General features: G+C 45.3%; 1 protein-coding gene across 1 annotated transcript; it reads left to right on the forward strand.

Moving 5' to 3' along the window:
* The first annotated feature begins 3,313 nt into the window (after nucleotides 1-3,313).
* Nucleotides 3,314-4,869, forward strand: LOC119400300 (serine protease inhibitor 2). The gene is made up of 2 exons (XM_037667321.2): nucleotides 3,314-3,397; nucleotides 4,608-4,869. Exons 1-2 carry the CDS (start codon nucleotides 3,334-3,336, stop codon nucleotides 4,796-4,798), a joined length of 255 nt encoding a protein of 84 aa, XP_037523249.1. The 5' UTR covers nucleotides 3,314-3,333; the 3' UTR covers nucleotides 4,799-4,869.
* Nucleotides 4,870-22,100: the final 17,231 nt, after the last annotated feature.

Consider the following 22,100-nt stretch of genomic DNA (forward strand, 5'->3'; position numbering starts at 1 on the left):
GCGAGCCGTGGCTTTACGTGCCACTGCCAACCGCCGTCTCTATTGTCTTTTCTTGAGGTCGTGCGCTCTGCGGTTTTGTTGCCGCCTAAAGGAAGCAGCTGCAGGGTCTTGGGACAACGCGAGCGCCAGAGTCCGAGAGTGGATTGCGTTGTGCGCATGCGTCCTGGCGGCTCGCAAATTTCTTGGGTCCCTAACTCTAAAACAGTCTAGTGTTTCGCCGGAGTTGGGATGTACGCCTTCGACTTGTACTTTGACATGCAGGGCGTGGTCCACCGTGCTCGCGCAATTATTTCTTGAGGGCGAGTTTTGTACGTTTTGTGCTTTCACCGCAAAGTTTGCGTGAAGCTATAGACCATACGAAGGTCACACTCCTCGCTGCAGCGGCCGCGTTTGCGAAAGGAGTGATCTGATAGCTAGAAGAGCCAAAGTGGCGGTTAGTCGAAGTAACAACTGTGACAGTTCGCGCTTGTCCTCTGTATACATGTGCGTTCTTTTCGTGCCTCTTTCTTTGTGTTGGAGGAGCGCGCTGCAAGTGTCGAGCTATGACAGTTTTTGGTTCGCACTCACCTTGTGTGTTTTCTTTTCCTGCATCCTTTGTGCTTGAGCAGCGCGCAACAAGTTTGTAGCAGCTTGTCGTTCTTTCTTTGACATTCCAATTTCTTGTTATCTCATTAGTTGCTTCGCCATTGACGCGAAACAGCGACTTTTCTCTTCAACATGTCAAACATCACTGCAAGCACTTACCGCTAACATTTTCGGTCATGGTGTTGGCAGCTTGCTTATTTGCTTATTCTGCAGAACGCGATAGCGTAATCGGGCCTCGTGCTCATCGCCTTCTCAACTGCTAGCCTCGCTTCGGTTCTCGGTGCATGCCTAAACCATGTCGCAAGGAAACGAACATCTGTGCTCGTAACATTGGCCGTTTGAAACTATCCTAAAATGAACAGCTGCGCAGTGCCCCTGTGGCATAATTCTTCCTTTTGCTAATCAGCTAAAGGCCCACTACACGTCCGTGGCAACATGCGAACCTACGCAGCTGCTCACGTTATTGATACTTTTGCTGCTGATGTCGATTAAATATGTCTGAACGTTTTGTAATGGGTGGGCCTTTAAGACCCCCACTCGTTGCGCAGTTCACATATTTTGACGCCTGGCGTGAACCTATGCTTCTTCCACGCAATATTACACGCGTTCAGGAGACTCCTCCCTAGTGATGCAGAACTATCGATGGTACTATCGATACTATCGATAGCTGAGTCACTATTGAACTATCGATGGTAAAAGATACTATCGATAGCGCTATCGATAGTTTAAAATCAACAGCGCGAACACATTGCAGTATAAACTTGGTTCCCCGCGCGCGTGGTACATAGTGGAGACGTAGTAGCAGGCTGAAGGGCAAGAAAGTAAACATGCCATTGTTCTTCACCAGTGCTTCGCTGACCCACGATCATAAAGTCAAACTGTTCAGCTGTAGCGGAAAGGAAGGCGTTACATGGGGTGGAACTGCGTGGCTTCAGATTTATATTGCATTTTATGATTTAAAAATTTAAAAAATTATCGAGAAATAAGTTTGTTAATTTAAGGTGGAACTGGTTGCTTTTAAATGTGAACTTATTGATGGACATATGCCGCCATTTTTTTCACTGCGCAAATAATTTCTCTCGCCAAAAAATTGCTCATAAATTAAGCGAAGCTGATGGTAGGCTATCGCGAATATTTTGGCAATTTGGCCAGCCAGCAAGAGCATCGTTATTCGCACCACTATGGATAGTTCGACACGTGGTTGTGACGGTGGAGAATGCTGCAGCAAGACTGGGAAATACGAAGCTTTTTATTTGGTCGAACTTGTGCCCAGAAAATCAAAACTCAGAATACAAGCGATACACGCTGCGCACTGATAGCGGCGAGAACAGTCGCCGGCCATTGAGTAATCTGATAATCGGTGGTATGCTTCGCCTTTTATGCATCAGTCATCAAATCTTGCAGCGTTATCGCTAGGTGCTCATGTAAGCTCGCGAATAAACTTGAATATTCGCGTCCGGCTGCGTAATCTTAAAATGTCAAACAATCGCGAAGGTTCTCAAACATTGCGGCGCGGTCACCGTGAAATGCTGCTAACAGTCTGTGGGTGAAACCCGAACACACCAAAACAAAGCAATAAACACGCATGGCAGTAATATCACTAGTAATATTACCGATGGTAGTACAGATTCGACTATCGATAGTTTATCGATAGTAGCACTATCGACAGTTTGTTTACACTATCGATAGTTTGAAAGAAACTATCGATGCTATCGATAGTCAGTTTACCGATAGTTCCGCATCACTACTCCTCCCACTACATGACATTAATATGGTGTTTTTTTCCGGATATGTTTCAAGCAATGAGGTGGCTCTGTGTTAGAACATCTGCTTGCCACACAGAAGACCGGGGTTCGATTCTCGCTTGAACCGAATGTTTGTATTATTCACTTCATTTGCACCTTTTTCGACTTTTTGGTCGAGGACAACGCTGATTTTTCGCTCACAGCCAATGACACCGACACCGACGCCGACACAGGAATTTCTGCGAAACGAGCTTTTTAACGCTATCGTGTTAAGGCACTGTCTACTTGAACCTCGAGTCAACAGTGTGTATTAATGAGGGTGGCGATTTGGGCTTGTTGGTATGGTTGCATGATAATTGATGGTAGCGCAGGCCAAAGACACGGACAAAAGAAGGCACATGAGACACCACAGCGCTATTGAAGCGCTGTGTCTCATGTGCCTTCTTTTGTCCGTGTCTTTGGCCTGCGCTACCATCAATTATCATGCAACAGTGTGTATTAGTTAACTAACTTTGATGACTATGATTTGCTCTTCATGTTGATAACATTCTTACACAACATTTTGCTAGTGCCGTTCAAATACAACCGTTAAACAGTTTGTTAATTAACTGGAGAACTAGATAAGTAATAGCGTTTATCATATGCACCCATGCAGTGAAATGAAACTTAATAATGTGTTCTTATTTAGAACGTATTCTTGATTGGGAATGAGACACGCATATATAACTGGCTCAGTAAAGTCAGTGTTCCAATCTATTTAAAGATAGTTGCTGGCCGATGTACTCTTGTTTTAGCCACTGACGCCAAGAGAGCTCCTATTTTAGTTGCTCTTGCAGGTTCAGTGTACGGAACTACTTTTTTTTTTTGCGTAAATCAGTCACATCCGCTTGTAGTGCGCCGTTGGAACGAAAATACCTGTCACGCCGGCCCGCATAAAAAAGACCATGCCAGGGCTGCCGATTTGTATTCCCAGAGCTGTGCGAAGAAGAGCTGCATCGACAACATGGCTATGAAGGCTGTTTTGCTTTGCGCAGTGGGACTCGCCGTTCTCCAGATCAGCTTTGCCCGTAAGATATTTTTCCATTTGTACAGTTTAATCGGCCACTGCAATGACTGTTAATGCAAAGCATAGTATAGCATGCGCTCTGATGACCATGCGGTGAAATAATACATGCATTACAAATCGGTTCTGCGGAATCTCGCAAAGTGGCGGAAGTGTTAAGAGAAACTGACAACCACCAGTTTGTTTCCCGCCGCGGAAAGGCGTTGGTCCTGGGTTCGATCCCCGGAGCAGAACGAATTTTTCGGCGACTAAGAAGGTTTCTTTCTGAGGTATCCGTATGGATTTCCTTGTGACTTCGCGCTACAAACGGGTGGTTGTCCATTTCCCTTTCTTAATGCACGCATTAGTTTTTCATTCTACTTAAAGATAGTACTACGTCTCCGCCTGGCGCTACTAATTGCTTCAAAGACTACATATAGGATAGTTCCCCTTAATTCGCCGCAAATTCTTTCAATGCCACTTAAGTTCTCCAACTATTAGTTGTGTATATTTTTTCCAGGTGCCTCCGATAACGTGGAGTAACATAAAAAGCGGTAGACTAGGGAAGATCATTAGTCTTCAATAAGAATTCAACATTTTATCTCTGTTACTGCTCAATTCCCGGAATTAAGTTTTCTAGCTTGCATTCAGCTTCATTGTATACAGGGGATGATTTCTGCACGTCTGTGATATTCTTAGCGATTCTTTTAGGAGTGTAGAAAGCGAGCTTGCGGTCAATAATTGCGTTCATAGCGTTAGCGCAGTTTCTTGTGTCTCTGAGAAGTGAGCGATGGCGCAAGAAAATTCACTGCTTCAAATTTCTTGTTTTCATTCACGTTATTTATTTTTACCTCTCCGTTTAGATTCGGGAACTGAAATAATTCTTCCCTGACAGAGAAATATGGAAAGAAATGGAGCGAAATTTATTTGGATGCGTTACCAGATAAGGCACTTAGTTTTTTTCCAAAATGACACCTTCCGAATTGTGGAATTACAGAATCGCATGTATAATAGAAGGTACCGGAGTCACTAATAGCAATGACGCTTGCTATTGGAACTAGTATTAGAGTTGTTGGCCGAGTCGTGAACGTACTGCTAATGTGGGACTTTCAGATACATTTCGTTGTTTCTTTGTGCTTTGCCTTGTCCCAGTCTTCGAGGATGCAGCTCTCTACAAGAGCTAAGATAAGCTTCCAAGTATGATAACGTGTAGCTTAACGTGGTTCATATTTCAGAAAATAAGGAGTGCGGCGAGGGCGAGGTTTGGAAGACTGGTCAGAGCAGCAGCTGCGGTGAGAACAAGTGCGGCGACCCAGAGGACGGATTCAAGCCTTGCACCATGGACTACGTGAGCCGATGCTTCTGCGAGGACAGCCTCTACCGAAGGAGCAGCGACAACAAGTGCGTGCCTAAGGAGGAATGCTGAGTCCTGACGTTGTCCCAGATAGCCGTGTGTATCATCGTCAGTATGCTGGGCTGCTGAAGAATACCAATAAACAATAAAAGCTCACACGCTCACTGATGCATTTGCCTAAGACGACTGGAAGGCGAAATCCATCATCTTTTTTTTTTCTAAGGCGATGTATTGATCCACCTCCCAATCCCCGAATGCTTTCTGCACCTAACGTGGTTTTGTGTGGCCTCCGGGATCGGAAGCATTGGAAGCTTCTTGCAGCTCACCTAGTATTGCAGTGACTCCGGGATCGGCCCACCATGACCAAGCGACGATGTCGTGTGATAACGACACGATGTGACGTCATGGCGACGTCATGATGACGTCGCAAGTTTGGTGACCTGCGGCGCCATGATGATGTCATCAAACTATGATGCCTTGCATCATTCGTGTTGACACCGCCCACGCTGATGGTCAATTTTCATGTTTGATGAGTCATCTGAGGCTTTCGCCTTACTGAAAAAGCACTGATCCGAAGAGGTTTTGTATACTTTCAGGACCACTGATTGTTCAATTCAAGGGGCTTAACATCGTGAACAGCAGTTTCTGAATAATATTGCTAAATTACTGCTAAATATATTGCTAAATTGCTGAATAATATTGCTAAACCGATGGGCAACAAATTGACCGCGGTTCACTCTTTCAACTACCTGCTGGAGAAGTTGAAGGGAATGTCCTCTTAGTCCTTTTGTATTCGCAATCAGTAAAATGGAGTAACTCAGTTTTGATCTAATTCAGTTACCGTATTTGCCCGTCTATAGCAGCGTTGCCTGAGGTTGGTAACAGTGTTGTAACATTATAAAATACAACTTATTCAATTTCTAAAACTATCTCAAGTGAAAAAATATGCATCTGCGATGTTCTTGCATTTATGTTCGCGCAAGCTTTCCCGAAGGGTGCTCTACACTATAACACTACACGTAATGCTGCTCACTCTTATAGCTTCCTTTATACACCTGCATCAATGGCACAATTCCCTGAGTTTGTAGTGTATGAACACGTTTACCCTTTCCAGTGAAAAGGAGCCGTCGAACGAGGGTGCTGCTTTGTTGCGTATCACGCTTTGTTACACTTTGTTACGTAGCACTTTGTTACACTTACACTGCTTTGGTACGTATCATTTACGCTCTGTTACGTATCACTAATAACAGTGAAAATTAAGAGCAATTTGCAAAAAAATATAATCTACTATTGCAACAATAACGACAGAATATAAAGCCAACGCACATGAACATTTGGTACATCGATGCGTTCGGTTCGGGTCATCGTGGCATACTTCAATCGATGGGCAAACGCAATATGGAAGTAAACTTGGTCATGAATGGTCGTTGTCAAATTTAGCCACCTAACATAGCCATCTATAAGTACGACTGTACGGCCTGGGACCCGCCACATCAAAACCTGTCTAACATGCTCAGACTTGTACACCTACTCGAATATTTTCGGATATAATGTTGACAGTTCGCTTATTTGCTTCGCGTCTTGTTCTGTTCTGTTCTAACTTGCTTGCTGTGGAGAGGTTGACGTATAATACCTCGAATACTAAATTTCACTACGCTCTGCAGCTCGAATAAAAAAAAAAAACAGGAAGCGTTACCCGAAAACAAAAATGATCAAGTAAAGAAAATATGTGCAGGGAATGGAAACAAATAAATAAAATAACACGACAATGACCAGTTCACTTGCAGGAGTTCACTTTTAAATAGAACGTTCACACGCACACATTTCTGTCCATGTTCTACCCAGAGCATACGGAATGACACATCACTTCATGTATTGCTGCAAATGACTGCTCATCACAAGCGTTTATGTAGTTCAGTGTCCACTAGGAAGTCCTTTAGAAAGATGTTTTCCTGAAGATGCTTTTCATGCCACGGTCCAAGTAATTTCTTTAATGCGAAGGGGCGTTCGTTCAAACTCGCTAGTCTTTTCTAACTTTCTACTTCCATTTGCGTACTTTACACATTCCAGAAGAATGTGACCTACATACTCATTTTTATGACACAGCAGCACTCAGGTGAGTTGCATTGTTGTATCTTGTGCAGGTAGCTATTTTTGTCCTAACGTCAGTACTTTATAAGGCTGTCCGCTTGTGTATCACATCTGCTATTTGTATTAAATAAACAGCTCCGACTGCTGCTTTATGGTCATCCCGTGAATGACGTCCGTACGAAACGTCCTTATTCGTCTAGTTGCAATGTAACAGCTAAATACTTCATATGATAACTGAATAACTGGATAATGATATTGCTTATCAGATGTAGCCAGACAGTGACGTGAAATATAATGAGTTCTTCCTTATCTGAACTGCATTTTCGGTTAGAAACGATACGGACAGAAATGCGTGAGGCTGAAAAGAGTGGCTTCCATGATATTTAAAGATAATTGCTGGCACGCGCATTCTTGTATGAGTACGTTGGAAGGTAAGAAGCAGCGTAAACAAAGGGGCACACGAAGAAACGAACAACACATGATCCCCTGACGCGCTTATATTTAGGTGCGCTGAAATGTTCAGTGCACGTAGTGACATATTTCATGTTACATAAATCACTCTCGGAATCCGCTTGCAATGCCACGTTGGAACGAAATTACCTGCCACACTGGTATGCTGAACAAGGCCATGCCAAGGTCGGTTTATGTTTTTTAAAAAATAAAGGCTGCTTACATTTAAGTAAAGCTGCTATAGGGGCTAGTTGGCACGGCTTCATGACTGTTCGCGCTGCCAAGAACTGAGGTAAAGTTGTTTACAATAGAAGAGGTACGGCACAGCACGTGCGCAGATGAGCTCTCTCCAACAGACCCAACTCGGCGCTCCACTAGCGGCATATGATCAGAGAGCTTTGCGAGGAAGTACCGAAGAAACGTGTTAAAGAAACGTGTTATTCCAATTTGGACGACGTTACCATGAAGGCCGTTCTGCTTTGCGCAATGGCGCTTGCCGTCCTGCAGACCGTCTTCGCCCGTAAGATACTCCATCATTTGTAAAGTTTGATAGCTCACTTTTTCTTGCGGTTTTAGATGCTAATGCACGCGAAGCATTATATCGGAAGTAAATGGGGATTTCTTAGGACCGTTTCTCGGACAGAATAAAAGGAGAACATTTGGGGATTTGTATAAGTTGTGATATGAACTAGTAAATGAAAATTATTACGTGAAGCTATAACCAAGACGGAATATGCACTAAGTCAGGAGTCGGCGACCTATTCAGGCGGAGGGACAAGTTGCATGAAGCCGACACAGCGGGGGACCGGACGGCAAATCGAAGGGGGATGGAGGGAGGGGGTGCTTGTCAGGCAAATAGCAAGAATTCAGCGAATTGATAATAACTTACAAAACTATAGCTTAGAAATCATGTTTATTTTCAGTACGCATGTCACAATGTTACAATTAGACATAAGTTACAAGTGAAAATCCCATTTTAGGTCAAAACTGCCATGCCGGCCTTCAGATAGGAAGTGATAAGGGAAGAGGGGGAGGGTGGTTGACGTCGTGTCGGGGGCGGTGTAGTACTGCTCCGTGAGCCGCAGGTTGCCGACCCATGCACTAAGCGATTAGAAATATGAAAAGCATGTACATTTGGACAAGTTGGTTATCGTACATGTTGTTAGCAGAAGTGTGAGAGTTTGTGTGAAGCATGATGCGAGAAGCCTACCGTATATGCTCGCACAGTACCACTAGCATGTTAAGGACATCTTAGTCGAAATCGAGAAGTTTAGGTGGGTATGGGCAGGGCATGTAGCAAGAAAGCCGGGCAACCCTGTGCACTTTTTTAGTGAATATGAATTACCAGCATGCCCAAGCATACGCGCTTCCAAGACCAGATAACTACTGGTATTTGATGGTAACAGACTGAATTCCAAGAGACGGCAAGCGCGCGAGGGGGAGGCAGGAAGTTAAGTGCGCAGATGAGATTAAAGAGTTTGCGGGCATAACGTGGTCGCAGAAAGCAGAGAACCTGCTTAATCAGAGAAACGCGGGTGCGGCTTCTGCCCTGCCTTGCCTACTACACTATTTCTTGTTACTCTGTACCTGTCTTTGACGGTGCAACTCTTTACAAGAACCAAGATAACCTGTCAAGTGTGATAGTGTGTAGGCTAAAGTGGTCCGTGTTTCAGAACGGGTATATGTGGCGAGGGCGAGGTCTGGAAGACTGGTCAGAGCAGCAGCTGTGCTGAGAACAAGTGTGGACAGCAAGTGACCGTACTGAGGCCTTGCACCCTGGACTACACCAGCGCGTGCTTTTGCCAGCCCCACCTCTTCCGGAGAGCTAGCGACAGGAAGTGCGTGCGCTTGCAGGAATGCTGAGTCACGACGCTGTTCCAGGTAGCGGTGTTACTCCTCGTCAACGTGCGGGCTGCTGAAGAGTACCAATAAAGAACAAAACAAACCTCACAGTGTCTCTTGGCATTCACCTAATATGACTCGAACGCGAAAGTCATCTTCTTTTTCTTCTCAGTCGATGTATTGATCCTCGCCTGCCCTCTTCCGAAAGCTTTCTGCACCTAACGCGCTTTTACACTGCCCCCAGGACTGGAGGCATCGCACGCTTTCTCCCCCTCCCCTAGTATAGCAATGCCTCGCTGATCGGCCCACGCTTCACCAAGCGACGGCGTCATTTGATGACGTCAAAGTGACGTCATAACGACATAGCATATTTTGTCGATCTGTGACATCATGATGACGTCATGTGGTGACGTCATCACGTGATGATATATTTTCATCATTCGTGTTGACGCCAACGCCGCAGGACGCTGAATCCACCGATGCCGAGGACGCCGCCGACGTTCAATTTTCGCGTTTTATAAGGCATCTAAGGCTATCGCCTAAAAATGATACAAAGCCTAATGAAAGTTGCACTTCATAAGGCGTTGTCTGCTTCTGCGTCAAATCTGCAATGGGTATTATACAATTACTTTACACTACTGCGATTTACTCATCACGTGAAGAACATTCGTGCGAAAACGTCCACATTCCTGTCGTTGAAACATAGCTGCCAAATTAGTTTACTGATTAACTAAATAACTGAATTAGTAAACTGGCTTCTCAGATGCAGCCAGACAGTTACATGAAGCTTTAAGGGACACAAAGAGAAAAACAACTTTTTTCCTATTAGTAAGTTACTCTTTCACAATATTGGCGCGAGAATGTGCTTAGTAAGCAAGAAATAGCGAAAAAATAAAAATAAAATGTGAGTGGCGACGCCACCTTCAAATTCCTGCACCAATCGCCGTGACGTCATAGACTTTGAGGGAGTCTACTAGTGCCTACGTAAGTTCTTACCGTCAAAAACGCAGTGCATTGTCTTCTGAGAGGGCCAGATATTTACCATACCAAGGTTCGGAAAATCTCGTTGAGCCATTGTCGCCAGAACGCGAAAAATACATTTTGAAAATTTTGACGTCACGCGTAAATATTACGGCGCGAAATTCGAAAATGAATCGTCGACCTCGATTTTTCTCTCCCCATTAATAAACCTATGATGGTGAAATTAACGCGATTATTATTTTCAGAACACAATTTATCAATCCAAATCGATTCATTTTTTCGCTTTAGTGTGCCTTTAATAATGATTTCCTCCTTATTTCAACCGCATTCCTGATTAGAAGCGATATGAGTAGGAATGCATGGCGCGGAAAGGTGTGGGCTCTATTAAATCGAAAGATAATCGCTGACAGACGCATTCTTGTGTGAGCCCCTGGCGCGAAATTCTCAGCGCATGTACCGACATATTTCGTGTTACGTAAATCAAAATCACAATCTGCTTGCAATGCACCTTTGGAACAAAATTACCTGTCACACTAGTATGCATGAACAAGGCCGTGCCAGGGCTTATCGGTTTATAAAAAAAAGAAGGCTCTTTACAATACAAGCGGAAAAGTGCAGCGCGTGTGCAAGTGAAGTTGAATGACGTAGAATGGGTTACAAGCCTCCAGCTGTAACGGCTGTCGAGATAGCGCGCGCGCCCGCGATCGCGGCCGCACGTTTAGAATCAAAGTTCAAAGTTGCTGCTCGCGCGACCCCCCCCCCTCGCTCGCGTCTTTTCATGCTCGTTTTAGACGGGTGGGGCGCTTCCTCTCTACTTCGAAGGCAGGCCTCCCGAGGGGGGTGATGTTATCGCACGCGCCCTCCGAGCGACGGAAATGGGCCGACTTGTTTGATCTCTGCTTCGGCCGTGTTCGTCGGCCCCGCTCGCGTGCTTTTACCCGCGGTAGAACGTGCGATGCGAGGGGGGATCTAATCAATTTGGACTTTAAACGGGACATTACGGCGACCGCTAAAGCCCGTCGAGACTTTCCATATACTTGCTATCGCGATAAAACAAATGGACATGTGCAGGGCATGTAGCGCGAAGGCAAGATAACCACCGGTCAATGAGAGTAACAGACTTTATTCCAAGAGAAGGCAAGCGCGCCAGGACGAGGCAAACTGTTAAGTGGGGAGATGAGACTAACAAGTTAGCGGCGATAAAGAGGCCACAGCAAATACTGGACGGTGCTGATAGGAGAAACACGGGATATGTCTTTGCACTGCAGTAGGTGTACGGCAGCAGGCTGATGATGATCACGATGAACTGCTGGCAAATACTTGCTCGGAAAGGTGAGATAGCGCGAGAATGCGTCAGCCTCAAGTCTCGCTAGCTTACATGGCGTTGCATGTGATGTATGAAACGGAGCATTCATAGATTGCACGTGACGTCATGGACGCATATGGCTCCAACATGGCGGCTTAGATGACGCTGAGGCATTCTAAGCACGCGGCGATTAACCGGCTTCAGGGTGATAACGACGTCGCTAGAGCGTTATTAGGCCTCTGTGCACGAATAACGAAGGAACCTGCATGTCATGTACTGATAACGCTAACGTGACATCACAAAGTTCGCGTCCCACCATGTTGGTGCTCCAACGTGGCTGTTTCTGTGACGTCAGTGCAAGCCATCTGTAAGATAAGCTGTCAAGTATGAGAACGTGTACGTGGTTTACGTGGTTCGTCGTTCAGAAGGGAAAAAATGCGGTACGGGTGAGGTCTGGAAGGTCGGTGTGAGCAGCAGCTGTGGCGAGAAGAAATGCGGAGACCCCAAGAGCGGATTCAAGCCTTGCACCAAGACTTCGTGTTTGCATGCTTCTGCAATGGTCAACTCTACCGAAGGAAGAGCGACAACAAGTGTGTGGCCAAGGAGAATTGCTGAGTCTCCAGATAAGAGTGTTTCTGATCGTCAGCATGCGCGCTGCTGGAGAGTACTAATAAACAAAAAAAACTCACAGGGTCACTTGTGCGTTCACCTAAGACGTCTCAAAGGCGAAAGCCGTCTTCCTTTTCTTCTTACACGATGCATTGATCCTGCCCCGCCACCCTCTGATAGCTTTGTGCACCTACCGTGATTTTGCACTGCCCCCAGGATCGGAGGCGCCTCACCTGGTTTCGCACTGCCTCCGGGATCGGTACACCTTTGAGGAAGCTACGATGTCATGTGGTGACGTCACGTGACGTCACGCCAGAATGTGTGATGTCACGATGACGGCACACATTTTTGGATCTGTGATGCTATGATGACGTCATATGGGGACGTCATCCTGTCATGACGATTTTTTGCATCACTCATGCTATTCCCGACGCCGACGGTCACTTTGCGCCTTTGATGAGGCATCTAAAGCTTTCGCTTTAACAGAAATAATGCGAAGCCTAAAGTGTGTTGTATTCTTTCAAGGCCATAGGTGCACACACATGAAAGGCGGGGGGGGGGGCGGCCCCACCCCTAGTCATCTCAGGGAGCCGCGAAGTCTGCTCCATACCTTGACTCTGTCTTACCTGTCCTGTCATTTTTTAAGGAACACTAAAGTGAAACACTGAATCTGTTTAGATTGATAAATTGCGCTCTGATAACTCTAATGTCGCGAATTGCGCTATCATAAGATTAATAGAGGGTAAAATCAAGACGAAAGCTTCGTTTTTAAGTTTCCTACCGATATCGCCGCTCGCGACTGCACGGATTTCAAGGTGCATTTTTCGTACTTTGGTGACATTGGCTCAACGAAATTCCCTGAATCTTGGTGCGTGAAGTCCATTTTTACTCATTAGGAATTACGTGGCACCTAGGAGATGCCTCCAAAATCTATGGCGTCACGACGTTTGCTGTGGGAATGTGAACGTGGCGTCGCCACCAGCATTTCTTTTTGTACGTTTTGTCGCTGACCTAGCGACTTCTCGCGGCAAGCGCAGTTTTGGAATTGTGAAAGAGTAATATTCTTTTTCTCTTTAGTGTTCCTTTAAAGGGCAGGTTTAAGGGGGGGGGGGCGGCACAGATCTTTGGCGATAATGGTGCCACACAGATTTTTGGCGATAATGGTGGCTGAAGAGCTTTGTTGCATTCGAAGACCTGTTCACTTCGTAGCGTTACACCCGAGAAGAAGGGGACGAAAGGCAGGCCAGAAAGCCGGATACGAAAGGCAAGCGTGCGAGAAGCATTTCATCGGTTCATTTTCATTTTTGCATCCATTAGGAAGCTCCCTTTCGTTCGAACTCAACCAACGCGAACTAGAGAACCCTGCGCCCTATGTTGAAGAACCCTATGTTGAAGACCCTTGATTGACTGAATCATTGACTGCAGCAGCATCGAGCCTCTGCTGCAAGCTCGATGCTGCTGTCTGTGCGATGGTGTACTCATCTTCATCACAGTACTTATAAACTTCCGAAATGCATCTTTTTCATAGTTTAAAAAGAAGTTTTAAGAGTAACGGATCATCCAGTTTTGATGCCTTTCTTTTCGTGAGAAATTACAAAGGAGTACATCAGGATGTAAGACAATGTAGAATGCCGACTTAATGTCTCTTAGTATTATTGGTTTCCCATACTCACGTGCATCAGTAGTGTTTTTGGATGTAATTTTCGTTCTTTAGATCTAGATGATGTTTTCCGGTTCGTTGGTTAAAAAAGGTACTGACACGAACATTTTCATTTTTTTGCGTCAAATGAAAGGCCGAGTCCTCAAGAGCCTCGAAATTGTACTGCTAAGTGTGAGGGCACCATGAATGACTGAACAAAGTATGTTTTTAAAAACTAGTTAGGGTTCATACTGTACCCTGATGTCACAACAAGGTCTGAGCTTCTCGTCCCGTGCTCGTGCAAGATGTGACATTTCCACCTCCGCTCCACTCCGTTGTTTCACTGGTGACGCACAAGCCGCCATTTTGAATGTTTTAGTGCATGACGTTTTCACAACTAGCCATCTAGCGCGTGAAGTCACCAGGATTGACACCGTAGCCTGACGTCACGATAGTGTTGATATCAATAGGTGCGCCATACGCAAATACACTTTAATGCCGAAATAAATTATCTGATCAGAGTTCACTGAGCTTCACACTTGCACAGAGCCGTCCCTGTTTACACGAGATTTTTATGGCAGAGTAAACTGGCCTTCGAAAATCGATGTCAGCGCCTCTTTAGGACAGCGGCCAGTCTGTCCAACATACGACTGGGCGCCTTCAGGTGGTTCTGACTCCTGTATCTCATCTAGCATATGCAGTGACATGTTTCAAGGTGAAAGCCTTAAATGTATATGTTACAAGGTCGTGTGAGGTCCAAAACAAATAGCCCAGAAAGTACGCCACCTATTGGTACTGTGCATTAGGGAATTATATGTTTATTCTTGATGACTGCTGTTCGTGGTGCTCGTTTTATTTCAAACCGCATTGCGACGGGCGTGCACGACGTAGAGGACGAATTTCAATGCCAATGGCTCTCCCGGTGGCGTTGACAGCTTCCGGTGCATCAGTTCCGCCCACAAATCGACAAAGTCCGGCCAATCTTCGGCGGGTACGGTTGCCCTGAAGGGAGCGATCGTTAGGAGCATGTCTGGAAAGAGGAGCGAACAGGAAAAAAAAAAACACAAAGAGAAGTTAGACACCTCCAGATGAAACGAACAGACAATGAAGCTAAGAGAACTGTAGGGGACACTTGCTGTATCTTTGTATTAACTGTGCATTTCATGCAACGAAGGTGCTTTTAAACGTCCGGGTCTCTTCGAGCGCACAATTTGACGAGCATTGTAGTTGTGTCTTGTGCATGTTCTACATCTTTGGTGAACTGTTTATACTGTTTGATTTTTTTTCATATACTCGTTTTGAGAACGATGCTACGTGCGTGGCCAGGCAAACATCACCGGCATTCACTGGAGAACTTTTTGCATCTGTCACATGCATATCTCTTTATGTACGTCGTGAAGCGCAACTTACCAAGAAGAGTGTCCATGTTGTCGAACTTCCACGAGGACTCACGAACTTCGCAAGAGATACATTGCAACCCAGTTCCACATAATGTGTTCCTGACTTCGGCTTCAACCTGGTCTGCCGACTTGGTGCGATTGAAGTCGAAGGAAGAGTTGGCAACCATTCGCGGATCCTGCATGTAGATGTATACATACAGCTAAGGTGTCAAAGAATGGCATGCTTTCGCTGAGGCGCAAGGATGTGGTACACGATATTCGAAGTCCATCGAATGTCTAGAAACCTGTTAACTTTGTTATTTGTACGAGAAAAAAAATTGTAAATGACCCCACAATTAAGTGGTTATGAGGATTGCCGAAGTGCCATCGCATGAACTTCAATCGGACCCAATCTCACTAGCGGGGAGAGTGGCATCAGCTGAATAGACGTCTTGGCTAACATCACTGGCGCAACCAAGGTGGGGGGGAGGGGTGTTCTGAGACCAACAACACATAAGTCAAAGTGCTGTAACCTTCATCATGATGAAGTAATGACAAGTAAGAAATAAAAATAATATAACGTCGAGGTGATGGCAACAGTGTCTTTATCTACACATAAAGACCGATTTTCTCATTGAGGCTTTCAATTTACGTGAAAAATATTCATAATAAAAATCACAGGGTCCCTTGTGCATTCACCTAAGACGACTCGAAGGCGAAAGCCATTTTTTTCTCAGTCGCTGTATTAGGAGCCTACATGAATAGCCGGTCATGTAGGCTCCCTAGATATATTTACCCTGCCCCGCCACCCTCTGAAAGCCTTGTGCACCTAGCGTAGTTTCGCACTGCCTCCAGGATCGGAGGCACCTCACGTGGTTTAGCATGCCTCCGTGATCAGCCCACCTTTGACCAAGCTAAGCTGTCATGTGATGATGGTGTAGGCTTATGCCACCGGAGCGAAGGAACGAGACGGCTGAACCAGAATTGACGCCAGCAGGAAAGACGAGCCGTGGCTTCACGTGCCACTGCTAAGCGGCGTCTTTATTTTCTTCCCTTGAGGTCGTGCGCTCTCCGGCTTTGTTCGCCTCACAAATGAGGGCGCTACAACGGCATTATGTGGCGTTACGTCATACGACGTCACGCTAGATTTTGTGACGTCATGATGACGTACCTAACTTTCGCGATCGGTGACGTCGTGATGACGTCATTACGTGATGATGGTGATTTCTTGCACCACTCGTCCCCGACGTCGTAGGACGCGAGACGCCGCCGACGACGCGGAACGTCGACGGTCGAATTTCGTGTTTTGGGAGGGGGCATATAAGGCTATCGCCTTAATAATAATAATTTTTGGGGTGTAACGTCCCACAACCATGATATGAGGAGCTTTTAGTTTGTCCGTATGTTTTTTAACGTTACCGTATTACCCTATTACCAGATTGCGTTTACCGTGTTGCCGGAACCCATGTTTTAGCAAAGTTTTAGCTTCCCGTACGGAAACGTTTACCTAGGTGCGCAAGCCTAAAGGTATACGTTTGCGTACCTAGGTAAACGTTTCCGTAAGGGAACGTATACCTTTACGTTTGCGCAAACCAATAAATGGTGATGATAACTGCATTCAAACTATATTTAATTTAGATAAGATTCAATCACCGCTGCGCAAGATCGCAATATAGAGGTTTTTAGCGTGTACGGTATCCCGGTATACGCAAAAGGGTGTAGAAATACTGGGTTACCGAACGACGGTGTCGACATCTTGTGATGCTTCATGCAACCACAATCATGAACACGTTTGTTTTCGCCTAGCGTTTTCCAGGGAAAAACAAAATAAAAAGGCAATTCAATCGTAATTACGCCACTTCAAGGCATTTACACCAGAAGTAGAATGCACCACGTTTCTACAGGAACAATCTTCCATAGAGTCATTAGAATCTCTGACCACATGGACGCTGCCATCACCCAAGGATGCGAGCGTTATCAGAACCTGAAGCACACGCTAGACTTGACAGTGCTATTTAATTTTCATTGTAATTAGAGAAAGTGGACTCTCGTGAAGCAGAGCTGTAAGTACGTGTCAACAGAAAGCGCAGACGACGACGCACTGCGACTCACAACCATGATCAAATTATATGGGTCGCGAAACTTGGAACGAAAACCTCTTGCCACAGTCATCAACGCCCGCTGTGCGATTGAAGAGCTACTAGGTGAGGAGGGGACGAACAAGGAAAACAAGAACTCAGTTGAATTTTTTTCGAATACTCCTAATTTTATATATGCCAACATAAACTAGAAATATACTTTACGGCTTATCTGACACTTGGCTAAATAGTTGATTGCCTCATTTTTTTTGGTCGAGTGCCATGAATGGGGGGCGTATGCGAGCAGTCTGCTACGTGGGCTTTAGTTCAGTTCTGCGCAGTGTCGGGTGAACGAGGCATCGCTCACTTTTGCGCGGTGGTTTCATGCGTATCTTCCATACGTTTTTTTATTTTTTTATGTGTTGTTTACTGGCGTGATACTTCAGAGAAGCTAAGCTAGCTCACAGAATGTGTAGATAACCATTCCTGTGACTGCAGACTGCTTTCGCTTGCGCACGGCCGGCGTGTCCTCGCCTTTCGGAGCGGTGAATGCGGCACGCTAAGAAGATATGCTGTACTGTAAGGTTGCCATAGTGATACTTTCAAGACTGCGGTCTCGCTCCAGTGGTTTTCCTCGATTGAGCAACGTGAGTTTTGGAACTATTGTGCTATTGTGCTCGTGAGCCATTGCATCATAATTTCTTCATCCGCAAAGTATTTTGGTGTACATTCAAGTACACTATTTGGCTAATAAAACAAGCTTACTTCCCCCATCTTGATGATGATGATGATGATTTCCTTTATGCATGGCTCACACCCACTCTGGGGGATTGGCCAAGAAACGATTAATTTTAGGTAGAAGTGGCCACATACGATTTCTATGACTAATGAAATATAGAGTAGTTAGAAAAAATGCATAATGCTAATTTAAAATTCAGGATTAAAACCGCCCTGATTCAATTAAGAATTTTTGTACAGCGGAACAGACATCCCGGTGACAATGACCTAATGAGGAGGCTCCCAAGGATAGAATATTAGAAGTAATGAAATCCAATCTAATTCGATTAAACGCTGCTTTGAGAATGTTTTTCCTTAGTAAATTGAAACGGTTACATGATAAGAAATAATGTTCAACTGTTTCGTCCTGGTTACAAAACGAGCAAAGAGGGGAGGGAGCCAGACCAGATCTATGCATATAAAAGTTTAGTTTTGGAACGCGACATCGTAATTTAGTAAAAATAACTTCATCTTTTCTTGTTGAACAGAAATTCCTAGGCCAAGGGAACAAGAGGTGTCGATATTCGTTTAGATGAGTGATTAATGTTTTGCCGGAGTCTTGAATTATGGCACGCCTTCTAAATCTGTCACGAATTATGAGTGCTCTTATGGGAATAATTGAGAATATGGGATCACTGAGAGCGGCTTTCGCCAGAGAGTCCGCCATTTCATTCATTTTTATCCCTTTGTGTCCCGGTGCCCAGATTAATCTAATTAAAGTTACGTGGGTGGGAACAAGAAAATGAAAAGTACGTGATAATTGAGATTCGCTATTTGCAGCGAGTGCTGAACACAAAGATAATGAATCTGTAATTATTGCAACTCTTGAGGTTGATGGGGTCAGCTTTCGTAAAGCCATAATTACCGCTAGAAATTCCGCCAAAGATACTGTTAAGAAATCAGGAAGTCTTAACGAAAATGACCACTTGAAGGTCTCAGAGAAAATACCAATGCCAGATTTTTCTTCGGATTGTGAGGCATCTGTAGCTATGATATTTGTCGCATGTATCCCCTCTAAATGCCTTTGTAGTAGGCCGTTTAATATCTGGTAAGACAAATTTTTGGCATGATTTGGATATATAGTGTCAAAAATGATTTTAAGGTTGTGCCTTTCCTTGTCAATGGAAGGAACTTCACTCAGTTTAACATCTAAGGGTCCAATAAGTGCTTGTACGTAACCCACCTGTGGTGTATGAAACCGAGGCCAGTAAGATTGAAAAAATAACGCTGGGTGAGACATGAAAATAATTTTTAGTTTTATACGATATTCGTACATCTTTAGAAAAGTTTGTACCGTTAGTATCCTAAATCTGCACAAAAGAGAGGGCAATCTTGCCTCTAAGTACAGGACATTATTGGCTTCGTTTTCTTCTTTTTCTCTGGCACACGCAATTGGCGAGCCATAATGACGCAATAAAATCGCGTAGATAACAAAAGCATGTAAAAGGTCAGCATTAAAAAAAATTAATTTCGCGCCATGTATTGCAAATGAGCCACGTCGCTACCGCTTCCTGTTGTGACGTCATATTTTTTTATTTTTTGCTTGCTGTTAGTTGTCCCCGCGATGCGTAGATGACGACGGTGGCAACGAGCTGCCAACTGCTTGACACATGGGCATCTATGGAAGTTTCGTGACCAGTTTACATATACCTTGTCACAACTCTGTCCAAAGGCGTGTTATCGGCCACGATCTCGAACTCAGGTGGATAATGTGGCGCCACCTAGCAATAGTGCCTGCAAACGCATTTTCCTGCGCCGCGAGTTCGGCGCACAGTAAACCGCCTGAATGGCCTTGAATCTTTCCGAGAAATCTTCTGAATGAACAGTAAACACTGCCTGCATGTTTCTAATATGTCAAACTGCCCGTGTTTGATTTATATTGCCAGTATTACTAACACTGAATAGCGCCAGTTGTAGCCGATCTGTAAATAATTGCGGAGGTAACAATGACATCGGTTGAGTAATGGCGTTCTTGTGGTCGGCACTCTTTCGGTACAGCTTTTCTTCTAGAGCTGCCTGCACTAACTAGAGGGAATTTTGCGGTTGCCTGGTACATCGCGGCCCCGCTAGATGGGACCACCTATCCGCCCTCTAAGAGGTTTGAGGTTTCTCACATTTACGGCTTCGGTATTCTAGGTCGCGCTAGCTTCGGTAATCCGGATCAAACAACGTGGTCGGTCTTCGACTCGGCGGCTGGAGTCTCCAAAAAGTGGGTATCGCGTGTAGCCAAGAACGAAAGTGAATTCGCGAGCTATGGTCGCAAACTATAAACGTATCCGGCGAGTAGTTCACGTTCCGTGATAGCACGTCTACGTTCCGTAAAGGCCCGGGCATGCGTAGATTCCATTCGGTATCCGGTAACACGGTAACGTATAAAAGTATACCTACAAGCTAAAAGCCCCTATGATTATGAGGGACGCCGTAGTAGTTAAAAAATAGGTCAAATAGGTTCCTACATTGTAGAAGGAGCTCGATGTGGGCGAGTTGGTGTAGCATACTGGAAAATTTAACGTTGCGCAAAACACACGAGAACTAGAAAGGAACACTTAAACAGACAAGTGCTTGTCTGTTCAAGTGCTCCTTTCTAGTCCTCGTGTGTTTTGCGCAACGTTAAATTTTCGAGTCTTGCATTGTAGTCGTTCAGACGTGTGCTACTGTCAGCTAAGGTTTCTATCGGGTGATTAACTTACCGGTATACGGCCTGTCCATTTGGGCGTCTTGTACACCGCGTCCCACACGTCCGCGAAATCGAAGCTGCAGTAAGCGACCACCAGGCATTCGCCATCGTGGTTCAGCAACTTGGCGATGTTCGTGTAGGCTGCCTTTTGGTCCCGAATCATGTGGAACACCAAGAACGAGAAGACCCTGTCGAACTTTCCGTACTTTTCCAAGAACGGAGTCAAGTTGGCAGTGGTGATGTCTAGGACGTCGTGGACGATGTCGTCGTGCGAAAAGTGCTCCTTCGCAACCTCGACCATGTCTGGCTGCAGATCTGTGGCCACTATCCTTCTGCATGGGTGGCAGTGAGGTAGAAGGTACTGCCGTGCGAAGTGTCCGGTACCGCACCCAACCTCCAGGACTTGCTGATCCTTGGTCAAGGGATTTTGGAAGCGCGTTTTGCGTAAGACGTCGTCGTCTAATTGGCTGGGATAATGGTTGTACTTCAAGTAGCTTCCCGCGTCAAGTTTCATCTTGCAAACTTCGCACTCGCGTCCTCAACACTTCAATACACGCTGGAGTTTGGGACAAGCACGGACTGGTAGGGGCCCTTAATCATGAAGTGCGACCGTTGTTTTCGCCGAGGCAATTGTGTTGTTGAGAGACGGTGTAGAGTGGTCTGGAGTTATCTATCAATGTGGTATCGGCGAGATTGCTATGGTTTTCAGACTGTTCATAGAGGGGCCAAACAATAGAAACCTTCGAGAAGCCAAGAGGCTTTCGTCAACGCTTAAAGGGAGCATTGTTAGATAGGAGTGAAAAGAGATGGTTCGGGGAACACATTTACTGCATGGGCTACGGCGATGAAGAGATGCACTTGTGATAGAAAATACAGCTATAGATGTAGCGTCAAGAAATAACAGTTGGACACTGTGACGAGAAAGGAACTCATTTTTTACAACGAAAGCTGTTAAGAGATTATTTCAGCGGCCGTTTTTGGCGCCGTAGTTGTCCGCCACCGCCGCCGCCGCCGCCGCCGGTGTCCGTAACCACTGTCGCTCGAAATAAATAAGAAAAAAATTCCAGGATGGAACGAGGTTCGAACCTGGGCCCTCTGCGTGGGAACCCAGCATTCAACCTCTGAGCCATGCCGGTCCTTGAAACTGCTTTGCAAAAAGGTCCTATACAGGCTTCATGTCGGGAAGGAACCACATTAACATATGCAATAAAATGTGGTAGAAGAGTAAAATAAGCACCAAGCGTCGCACAACGCGAATTCTGTAACCAGGCGTCATACAATGTGAATTGTGCAACGAGTAGGTTGTTGAATGCTTCCAACCCATTACAAAGGGCTCCGCTATAATGCTTCATCGCCATCAGGCACAGCATCAACAAAGCGCATAATGCCTTACATGCGTTTAGCAGGCACCACGGCTCTCCGTGGAATGACGAAAAATGGCATAGTGCCTGCTTCCCTACTTTTCAAAAATGATATTGATTTATAGCGTAGTGGGTTCCTCGCAAGTTCACTTGTATTGGTTGCCAAGGAAGCCCATAAGCGCAT

This window comes from Rhipicephalus sanguineus, chromosome 7 (assembly GCF_013339695.2).
Source record: "Rhipicephalus sanguineus isolate Rsan-2018 chromosome 7, BIME_Rsan_1.4, whole genome shotgun sequence".
NCBI classification, from domain to species: Eukaryota; Metazoa; Arthropoda; class Arachnida; order Ixodida; family Ixodidae; genus Rhipicephalus; species Rhipicephalus sanguineus.